Source organism: Oncorhynchus kisutch, linkage group LG15 (genome assembly GCF_002021735.2).
Source record: "Oncorhynchus kisutch isolate 150728-3 linkage group LG15, Okis_V2, whole genome shotgun sequence".
In the NCBI taxonomy this organism is placed as follows: domain Eukaryota; kingdom Metazoa; phylum Chordata; class Actinopteri; order Salmoniformes; family Salmonidae; genus Oncorhynchus; species Oncorhynchus kisutch.
Window position 1 is genome coordinate 33,549,419 of NC_034188.2, and position 11,534 is coordinate 33,560,952.

General features: G+C 46.0%; 1 protein-coding gene across 1 annotated transcript; it reads right to left on the reverse strand.

The window, feature by feature from the left end:
- Window positions 1-544: 544 nt before the first annotated feature.
- On the reverse strand, window positions 545-4,538 carry LOC109905208 (polyribonucleotide 5'-hydroxyl-kinase Clp1). Its single transcript, XM_020502457.2, has 6 exons — window positions 4,415-4,538; window positions 2,726-3,003; window positions 2,491-2,598; window positions 2,272-2,391; window positions 1,939-2,076; window positions 545-1,790 (listed from the first exon to the last, which is right to left on the reverse strand). Exons 2-6 carry the CDS (start codon window positions 2,999-3,001, stop codon window positions 1,095-1,097), a joined length of 1,338 nt encoding a protein of 445 aa, XP_020358046.1. The 5' UTR covers window positions 3,002-3,003; window positions 4,415-4,538; the 3' UTR covers window positions 545-1,094.
- Window positions 4,539-11,534: the final 6,996 nt, after the last annotated feature.

Below are 11,534 nucleotides of genomic sequence, written 5' to 3' on the forward strand. Positions count from 1 at the left end.
GGGGGGGGGGGTATTTTACACTGGCCCGTGTTGAACCAGGCACAAACCCATCACGGCATCCGGAGGAGCGCCCTTCTCAAATCGAACAGTAATCGTGCAACGTCCAGAAACATTATTTTCCATCAAATAAATGTTTCAATTAAACTAGTTTTAATTTGGAAGATTTAACAATCACTTTTGCATGTGAAACAGAATCCTAATAATTACATTCCTTTTATTTTGAGCCGACCCCCGTTGGACAGAGCGGGGCACCTGGCGCCAGGTCGGTTCCAAATCGAATGCAATCCTCTTTCAGCCGGTGCAAAACACACCTGCGCCCGGGCGAGATTAATCGAACCCCCTCAATGTTGGCACGCCGGAACTCGCTCCTTTAGGTGGGACTTTTGTCCAATCAGTGATTGAGATTAGCGTCATTCCCACAAATCTCTTGGCCTTCGCGGGTGAGTCGGTATGCCTATGAGGGTCAACATTTGAAAGCTTTCAACATGCCAGAGGTCGCTCAGGATAGTGGTCTGTTATCTAAAGCAGGTTAAAGAGTCATATCTAAAACATTGCTGGAAATGGCACATTTTATTTAAAAATGTATTTTCACAATAAAAACAATCATACCAAACAGTCTTGTGTGGGAAAACAACTTGAGAGAACTGATATAAAACCAAGTCCAGTTTCTGTACATTGGAATTAACAAGTTGAATGAAAAAATATTTACAGCCTTTTTCCCTCCTCCCTCAACTCCATTCCTCTCCACCCAACACTAAACCCCTCCCTCCTCTATTCAACACTCTCCACCCAACACTTGTGCGGTCTTTCATCTCTCCCTTATCAGTTGAGTGTGAAGCCAAATATTGACAGAACAGATACCACTCTCCTAGTCTAGGTACCACTCTGTTAAACTATCCTTCCAACCCTTGTCATATGCCAAAGATAGATTTTTGGTACAAGGAGTGTAATGTTAGCTAAACAGAGCAAGCAGGCTACTGCTCTGCTGCCCCAAACTCTGTGCTACTGAAAATAAACTCCTTGACAAGAGCCATCAGGTTTCAGACATACTGCATCTCTCGCTCTTCCTCTGGCGTTTTCCCCTCTCTCCTCTTCTATTTGAGGTCGATAAAGCGAATGTCCATGATGAGCAGTGTGTGTCTGGGGAGGGGTCTTGGGGCGGGCGAGAGCACAGTCATCACCTGTGCCTGTGTGTCCACGTTAGTCACCACAATGAACCCACACACCGGGCTCTCCAGCAAGCCCCTGCGCACCCCCCCAGCCACCTCCTCCCCCTCATCGGCACAGCTTACGCTCAGTACGTGGTGCGTGAGATCGCGACCTGGGGTCACAGGGACAAGCTTCAGCTGGGTGTCGTCCTGCGACATCCCCAGAGGAAGGCACGAATCCGGGATGGATGGCGCTCCGATCTTGTAGATGCGCACGTCAGAAAAGCGCACGTCGAAGGCGTGAGGGTAGAAAGAGACACCGCGGAAACCGTAGAAGTACTCCCGGATCTTGTCGTCCCGAGCCTCGCGCCGGCAGTCTTTGGAGCGCTCCACGACCCCTCCGGATTTGGGTAACAGCACGACTCGGACGAAATGCGGCAGGTCCCGCTTCAGCTCGTTGTAGAGCCTCTCCTGGTCCAGCACCAGAACCACATCCACCTCAAAGGCTGAGGCGCAGTGGACCAGGGCCTGGTAGCCAGAACCCTTTACCCATCCACAGGTGTTGATGATGCAGCCGCCCACACTGGCTTTCCTGTTCACCTCACAGCGCTGGGAAAACACCTCAGCCAGACATGATGTCAACTAGGAGGGAGGGAGAGAGAAAGAGAGAAATGGATGGGGAAGAAAGAGTGAGAAAGATTACATACACCAGGGGGAAAAAGTCCATTACAAAGTTCTGGGTTCATATAACCTAATGCCATAACCAGAGGTGATCAGTGTCATCTTTCACCTTGTTGTAGAGTTTGATGTTGGTTCCTGGTGTGGTGGAGCCAAAGTGGTAGACCAGTGGAGCCTGTACTGAGTACCCCTCCTCCACGTCAGCGGGACGCTCAATACACAGCGCTGACATTGTGCCCGGGACTGACACCTGACAGGAAAGCATCAAGTCATCAACAGCAATAACCAGACACAGCCAGTCAACACCATCACAGAAGCATGATTCATTTCAATATTACATGCAATTATCCTTATTAGCATAATAGCAGTGTTAGTAAGAGGGGAACAGTAGCAAAGAGGCGATATGCACGCCTCCATCCACAGAGACAACATATTCATGTCTCACCCCACTCTGGCCCACGTCGAGCTCCACCAGTGTAGGCCTCCTGCCCAGTCTGACAGCGTAGCTCAGCAACAGCCTGCACACCGTCGACTTCCCCACGTCTGTAGGCCCCACCACCATCACCTGGGGGACAACGTTGAAGCAACGTTTACACAACAAGCGAGCATACACACACTGACCAAGGGCCACATCTCACAAACAGACACACAGCCGAACACTGACCCGTGGGCCCCTTTCGTTGTCTCTCTCTGCCTGTCGTCTCATCTGTTCCAGTGCGGCGTGGGTGTTCAGGTAGAGCAGCATGGGTGTGTCCTTTGATACGTACGCCACCTAGAAGAGAGCGAGATCAACATATTTCTGCATCCTTCACTCCTAGCAGTGGCAGATACCAAGGCAGACGTTTCAGCCATGCACATATCCCCCTCCATTCATCGGTTACTCCTCCACAGCCTCTCACCTCTGTCTTCCCTGAGAGAGAAACACTGCAGCCCTGCCAGGTGAACACAGCGATCTTGGAGCCCGGTGGGAACGTGTACTTCTTGTTGCGGTTGAGCTCTGAACCAAAGACTTCAGCCAATCCCGTGAGCAGCTCCAGCTGCACCTTCTCCCCAGCCTCCACCTCAAACCGCAGCTCTGTCTCTTTCTCCAGGTCAAACCTCGTCCCCCCCCCACCAGCACCCGCCCCAGCCCCCGCAGCCTCCTCACCAGCCTTCTCTGAGCCCTCAGTCGCCATGGCTGTACAGAGACAAAGGTTCGATTTAGCCTCAACAACACATTTAGCCTCAACAATCACCGACATGGCTGCTTCAACTCTGCCATGTGATAAGTTGAATTCAGTTGAATTGAAACAACAGCCACTAGTATGCACGGTCCAATAGTATCCACATCACTTTCATGTGCATATCAGGTGGCATCTGTAATCAGCTAGCCGCATCCCCCTACCAACCCTCACTCACCTGCTACTCCCTGGCCGCTCTTCCTGCACATCTATCCCTCCATCAGTTATCGAAATATAATTTAGCCTTAACGGCGAGCGAGACTGCAGACCCTGATGAGTCTTGTGTTGTTATATTTGTACATTTGTTACAGTGGAGCAGAGCGAGCAAAGTTGATACATTGTATCATTTCATCACGTGTTATAAGTACAATGTCATGCAACCTCTGAGTGCCAGAGAGGGGAAATTCTTATTTACAATGACGACCTACCACGACCAAACACGGCCGGTTGTGATACCTGGAATCGAACCAGGGTCTGTAGTGACACCTCTAGCACTGAGATGCAGTACCTTAGACGGCTTCGCCACTGAATGGCAGAGGAAGAAAGAAAAAGGGCATGCTACTCATGAAATGTGCTTCAAAGATTCATATAGGCCTAATGAAAACCTAAGCTAAATAAAACATGTATTTTTGGTGCTACTTAATTTGTTTGAAAGTTGAGATCAGTGTGTGTGTGGTAGAGAGGAAGGCAGTATGTGAGGGAGATGTGTGTGTTAACTGAAGAGTAAACGTTTTATGCAGTGTTTTCCTTTACTGCCACAATGACACGCAGATCATTATGCATGTAAAGTTATATTCCTTCCTTCCTCCCATTCCTCCAGCCAAATCACAGGTAGGCCTATACAAATATGAGCAAATCAGCCATTCTGTTCAGTATTCTATAATACACTGAACAGTGTAAAGTTAAATTCAACGTGTTGTACTGAGTAGAAGTGCGACTTTCAGTGACAGGTTTCTGCGTAACACAAAAGCAGAACGTCCGGGGACAGGGCGAACAGGACAATACCCCCCCCCCCCAAAAAAAAAAAGCAGAACAGTAACGCGTGCCAAGCATTTACAACACGTAGCATAAATTACATGTTGAGAAGCTACAAATACGTTGATCAAGAGGGGTGTTTCTTTCTACCTTTATATATGAACAACTTGAAACGGATAGGTACAAAAAAGTGAGCGTATTAAGTCCAATATCATGCGAAAAGTAAATAACAATGCTAGCTAATGTTAGCATGTAGGCCAGCTATCCGGCAATGCCTGGCTAGAACCGTACCAGCGCAAACCTGCTGAATGCATAGAACTGAGATTTTAAATATTTATATCATTTTTTTTTTTAGATAATCGTTTGTGCCAACATACTACATTTGCTACTTACAGCATAAGTGATTGGTCCTAAATTCGTTTTCAAAGCGTCCTCCACCTCACCGGAAGACCACCATAGAACGATAGTCCGACAGACGTCATTCTTCTTAGAACCAATCAGCGTCTGTGATTGTGTGGCTCGTTGACGCGTTTTAAAAAAGTATGAAATCCGGTTGATTTCATTTGCGATGCTGTTGTTGAAGCACAAAAGCCTATGCATGCACACATTCCATACTTTTCGAAGCAAAGACAGGAGAACAGTATACAAACAAAGCAGCTTTATTCTCCATAGATTTAAATATATATATATACATTAAAAAACATTAGATAAGACATCTCACATTGGAAATTGATGAGTGGATAATCAGCAATAGCAGCAAATTTAATGAACAAAAATACATCCCTGTTAGTGAGCATTTCTCCTTTGCCAAGATAATCCATCCACCTGACAGGTGTGGCATATCAAGAAGCTGATTAAACAGTATGATCATTACACAGGTACATCTTGTGCTGGGGACAATAAAATTATCTCTCTCTTCATCACTCAATACCTAGGTTTACCTCCACTGTATTCACATCCTGCCATACATTTGTCTGTACATTATACCTTGATGCTATTTTATCGCCCCCAGAAACCTCCTTTTACTCTATGTTCCAGACGTTCTAGACGACCAATTCTCATAGCTTTTAGCCGTACCCTTATTCTACTCCTCCTATGTTCCTCTGGCGATGTAGAGGTGAATCCAGGCCCTGCAGTGCCTAGCTCCACTCCTATTCCCCAGGCGCTCTCTTTTGACGACTTCTGTAACCGTAATAGCCTTGGTTTCATGCATGTTAACATTAGAAGCCTCCTCCCTAAGTTTGTTCTATTCACTGCTTTAGCACACTCTGCCAACCCGGATGTTCTAGCTGTGTCTGAATCCTGGCTTAGGAAGACCACCAAAAATTCTGAAGTTTTAATTCCAAACTACAACATTTTCAGACAAGATAGAACTGCCAAAGGGGGCGGTGTTGCAATCTACTGCAAAGATAGCCTGCAGAGTTCTGTCCTACTATCCAGGTCTGTACCCAAACAATTTGAACTTCTACTTTTAAAAATCCACCTCTCTAAAAACAAGTCTCTCACCGTTGCCGCCTGCTATAGACCACCCTCTGCCCCCAGCTGTGCTCTGGACACCATATGTGAACTGATTGCCCCCCATCTATCTTCAGAGTTCGTGCTGCTAGGCGACCTAAACTGGAACATGCTTAACACCCCAGCCATCCTACAATCTAAACTTGATGCCCTCAATCTCACACAAATAATCAATGAACCTACCAGGTACCTCCCCAAAACCTTAAACACGGGCACCCTCATAGATATCATCCTAACCAACTTCCCCTCTAAATACACCTCTGCTGTCTTCAACCAAGATCTCAGCGATCACTGCCTCATTGCCTGCATCCGTAATGGGTCAGCGGTCAAACGACCTCCACTCATCACTGTAAAACGCTCCCTGAAACACTTCTGCGAGCAGGCCTTTCTAATCGACCTGGCCGGGGTATCCTGGAAGGATATTGATCTCATCCCGTCAGTAGAGGATGCCTGGATATTTTTTAAAAATGCCTTCCTAACCATCTTAAATAAACATGCCCCATTCAAGAAATTTAGAACCAGGAACAGATATAGCCCTTGGTTCTCCCCAGACCTGACTGCCCTTAACCAACACAAAAACATCCTATGGCGTTCTGCATTAGCATCGAACAGCCCCCGTGATATGCAGCTGTTCAGGGAAGCTAGAAATCATTATACACAGGCAGTTAGAAAAGCCAAGGCTAGCTTTTTCAAGCAGAAATTTGCTTCCTGCAACACTAACTCAAAAAAGTTCTGGGACACTGTAAAGTCCATGGAGAATAAGAACACCTCCTCCCAGCTGCCCACTGCACTGAAGATAGGAAACACTGTCACCACTGATAAATCCACCATAATTGAGAATTTCAATAAGCATTTTTCTACGGCTGGCCATGCTTTCCACCTGGCTACTCCTACCCCGGACAACAGCACTGCACCCCCAACAGCAACTCGCCCAAGCCTTCCCCATTTCTCCTTCTCCCAAATCCATTCAGCTGATGTTCTGAAAGAGCTGCAAAATCTGGACCCCTACAAATCAGCCGGGCTAGACAATCTGGACCCTTTCTTTCTAAAATTATCTGCCGAAATTGTTGCCACCCCTATTACTAGCCTGTTCAACCTCTCTTTCGTGTCGTCTGAGATTCCCAAAGATTGGAAAGCAGCTGCGGTCATCCCCCTCTTCAAAGGGGGGGACACTCTTGACCCAAACTGCTACAGACCTATATCTATCCTACCGTGCCTTTCTAAGGTCTTCGAAAGCCAAGTCAACAAACAGATTACCGACCATTTCGAATCTCACCATACCTTCTCTGCTATGCAATCTGGTTTCAGAGCTGGTCATGGGTGCACCTCAGCCACGCTCAAGGTCCTAAACGATATCTTAACCGCCATCGATAAGAAACATTACTGTGCAGCCGTATTCATTGATCTGGCCAAGGCTTTCGACTCTGTCAATCACCATATCCTCATCGGCAGACTCGACAGCCTTGGTTTCTCAAATGATTGCCTCGCCTGGTTCACCAACTACTTCTCTGATAGAGTTCAGTGTGTCAAGTCGGAGGGTCTGCTGTCCGGACCTCTGGCAGTCTCTATGGGGGTGCCACAGGGTTCAATTCTTGGACCGACTCTCTTCTCTGTATACATCAATGAGGTCGCTCTTGCTGCTGGTGAGTCCCTGATCCACCTCTACGCAGACGACACCATTCTGTATACTTCCGGCCCTTCTTTGGACACTGTGTTAACAACCCTCCAGGCAAGCTTCAATGCCATACAACTCTCCTTCCGTGGCCTCCAATTGCTCTTAAATACAAGTAAAACTAAATGCATGCTCTTCAACCGATCGCTACCTGCACCTACCCGCCTGTCCAACATCACTACTCTGGACGGCTCTGACTTAGAATACGTGGACAACTACAAATACTTAGGTGTCTGGTTAGACTGTAAACTCTCCTTCCAGACCCATATCAAACATCTCCAATCCAAAGTTAAATCTAGAATTGGCTTCCTATTTCGCAACAAAGCATCCTTCACTCATGCTGCCAAACATACCCTTGTAAAACTGACCATCCTACCAATCCTCGACTTTGGCGATGTCATTTACAAAATAGCCTCCAATACCCTACTCAACAAATTGGATGCAGTCTATCACAGTGCAATCCGTTTTATCACCAAAGCCCCATATACTACCCACCATTGCGACCTGTACGCTCTCGTTGGCTGGCCCTCGCTTCATACTCGTCGCCAAACCCACTGGCTCCATGTCATCTACAAGACCCTGCTAGGTAAAGTCCCCCCTTATCTCAGCTCGCTGGTCACCATAGCATCTCCCACCTGTAGCACACGCTCCAGCAGGTATATCTCTCTAGTCACCCCCAAGACCAATTCTTTCTTTGGCCGCCTCTCCTTCCAGTTCTCTGCTGCCAATGACTGGAACGAACTACAAAAATCTCTGAAACTGGAAACACTTATCTCCCTCACTAGCTTTAAGCACCAACTGTCAGAGCAGCTCACAGATTACTGCACCTGTACATAGCCCACCTAAAATTTAGCCCAAACAACTACCTCTTTCCCAACTGTATTTAATTTTTATTTATTTATTTATTTTGCTCCTTTGCACCCCATTATTTTTTTATTTCTACTTTGCACATTCTTCCATTGCAAAACTACCATTCCAGTATTTTACTTGCTATATTGTATTTACTTTGCCATCATGGCCTTTTTTTGCCTTTACCTCCCTTCTCACCTCATTTGCTCACATTGTATATAGACTTGTTTATACTGCATTATTGACTGTATGTTTGTTTTTACTCCATGTGTAACTCTGTGTCGTTTTATCTGTCGAACTGCTTTGCTTTATCTTGGCCAGGTCGCAATTGTAAATGAGAACTTGTTCTCAACTTGCCTACCTGGTTAAATAAAGGTAAAATAAATAAAAAATAAAAAAGTCAGCTCTAAAATGTGCAATTTTGTCACACAACACAATGCCACAGATGTCTCACGGTTTGAGGGAGTGTGCAATTGGCATGCAGACTGGAGGAATGTCCACTGGAGCTGTTGCCAGAGAATTTAATGTACATTTCTCTACCATAAGCTGCCTCCGTTTTAGATCATTTGGAAGTACGTCCAACCGGCCTCACAATCGCAGACCATGTGTAACCGCGCCAGCCCGGGACCTCCACATCCGGCTTCTTCATGGTCTGAGACTAGCCACCCGGACGGCTGATAACTGTGGGTTTGAACAACCAAATCATTTCTGCATAAACTGTCAGAACGTTTCAGGGACGCTCACCTGAGTGCTCGTCTGCACCTTAACCGACTTCAGTGGGCAAATGCTCACCTTTGATAGCCACTGTCATGCTGGGGATGTGTGCTCTTCACGGATGAATCCTGGTTTCAACTGTACCGGGCAGATGCCAGACAGTGTGTATGGCCTCATGTGGCCGATTGGTTTGCTGACATCAACGTCGTGAACAGAGTGCCCCATGGTGGAGTTATGGTATGGGCAGACAACAAACACAATTGCATTTTATCAATGGCAGTTTGAATACACAGAGACACCGTGATGAGATCCTGAGGCCCATTGTCGTACCATTCATTCGCCGCCTATCCTCATGTTTTAGCATGATAATGCACGGCCCCATGTCGCAAGGATCTGTACACGATTCCTGGAAGTTGAAAAGGTCCCAGTTCTTCCATGGCCTGCATACTCACCAGACATGTCACCCATTGAGCATGTGTGGTATGCTCTGGATCGACATGTATGACAGCGAGTTCCAGTTCCCACCATTATCTAGCAACTTCAGACAGCAATTGAAGAGGAGTGGGACAACATTCCACAGGCCACAATCAACAAGCTGATCAACTCTATGCGAAGACAATGTGTTGCGCTCAATGAGGCAAATAGTGGTCACCAGATACTGATTGGTTTATTGATCCACGGTATCTGCAGTGCTTGACTAGGGCAGGAGCTCACCGGAGCTGAGTACCTGGCACCTAATACTGCTTGAGCTCCTGTTTGTCTTACAGAATATTAGCTAAAAGTATTGTGGAGCTCCTATACCTTGATATAAACAGTACCGGCACCCAAAATGAGTACCAGCACCTATTTCAGTCCAAGTCAAGCACTGGGTATCTGTGACCAAAATATGCATGTCTGTTCTATCCATAAATGAGGGCCTAATGAAGTTATTTCAATTGGCTGATTTCCTTATGAACTGTAACTCAGTAAAATCTTTGAAACTGTTGCATGTTGCGTTTATATTTTTGTTCAGTGTATATTGGTACCCAGTGTTTCCCAAACTGTGAAGCAGTAACCCTCCAGGGTAAACAAGCCAGCTCCTCATGCATCAAGCCCCATTTTGTCACATTGTGGTCATCATTATGGACAGACATGATTTTTTTAAGGGGATACTCAGGGAGCTACACTGACAGTGTATTGAAAATATTTTTGGGAACCACAGTTGTACAGTATCCTAATAGAGGAAATGTGTTGCACTGCAAAGAGACACCACTAGAAGTCATCGGTGTCCTTGCCAGAGGAGCTTGTCGCTTGGGTCATCAGAAGAAGAACAAGGATAAAGGAGAAACTGAAAGACGGTTTTCAAAAATGATTTTAGATCAGTGGATCACACTCATAATAGTTGAGTTAGGTAAAGCCATCTACTGTAAGTGTCAGGGCTCAGTCCAAAATACAGACCTTCACTGGGTCTCTATTCATTCTTCAGTGCCTCCTCCAGGGCTGCAACCACAATTGCAGGTTCAGGGAACTTCAGCCTGGCAGTTGGGACTAGCTTTATGCCCATCCAGAGGCACACCGCCACAGGAAGGAAAGATGGTTAGTACAAGAAAAAGGACAGCTTCTGGGTGCCGCCGTGTCATGCCAAAGATAAACAATATGGTCCGTATTTCCAGACACCGAGTCGTGCACTAAAAAGCACTTTCAATGACGAGTCTGTGTCCAGTAAACAGGCCCTATGACATGGAAGTAATCACCTTTCCCTCCCTCCACAAAAGTGTGACCTCCAGGCATTTCTTGCAGGGTTTCTGGGGGTTCAGAACCACAATGAGTATTGGACGGGCGGCCAGGAGGGCATCTAGCACCCCCCTCAGCACACGTATTAGCTCTTACTGCAGAACGACAGAACAGTCACAACTCACTATCACACATTTTCATTTTCAGAGGCAATTTGTCTACGACTTTTAAGTGTTCTGTTCTTTTCCTGTACACTGAGATTATCCAGATGAGCTATTGATGATGGGAATAAATTGATGTGGTTATGGGAAATTGACTCAATGTATTTACCTAAATAGATGTGTGGTCCTAAAAGTGGTAATATTCTTTAGGGGGGTGGCTGTGGGTATTTCAGTACTCAATGACCCCCCCTTTCCCTCTGTTGTCCAAGTCCTGCTCCTCTTTTCTCCCTCTTCCACGGTCTCCTCCTGTCCCTTGTTGCTTCCCAACCAAAACACATGCAACAAAAAGCTGCACCAAACAGCAGTCAATCTGTTACTGAACTTCACAGCTGCACTGTTCAAGTATTTTTTCTGTTAAATGTTCAGTGGACATTTCAAAGTAGTCCTTGTGCATAGAATAGTTTAACTTATATTTTATAAGTGAATTTTAAAGTGAAAAATGAAAGTTTCAGCATCACTCTGTTATGGTGGAATTGCCTGACTAAATATCCATTTAGGTGCCATAACATGTGTACGGCTTAAAATAGAAAGACTGACAGGACAGGCATCAAATAAATAATGTTGGAGGGTGAACATCTGGGGCTGAATAAGGTCTACGTTGGAATTAGAAAAAAGCCTAAATAAAACAGAGGTGATGGAGGTGCAAGAGGGCATCAGATGGGCATTTATGTCCTCTGCTAAATTTAGTTCATATCATATTTTACAAATAGCAAGTTAATTCCAAATTCCATTCACAGCCAGCCAAGCACATGTCAGACACATGTAATGTGTCAGAGTACACGTTACCTACTTCAAAATGATGCCTAATTTCCAAACGTGACACACTGAA

Bases quoted from the DNA above. Each gene is read 5' to 3' on its own strand.
- LOC109905208 (XM_020502457.2), bottom strand. From the start codon at position 3,001: ATGGCGACTGAGGGCTCAGAGAAGGCTGGTGAGGAGGCTGCGGGGGCT. The intron at 2,392-2,490 runs GTCAGTGTTCGG...GTTGTCCCCCAG, and splicing joins ACAACGAAAGGGGCCCACGG to GTGATGGTGGTGGGGCCTAC. The intron at 1,791-1,938 runs GTGAAAGATGAC...CCTCCCTCCTAG, and splicing joins ACATCAAACTCTACAACAAG to TTGACATCATGTCTGGCTGA.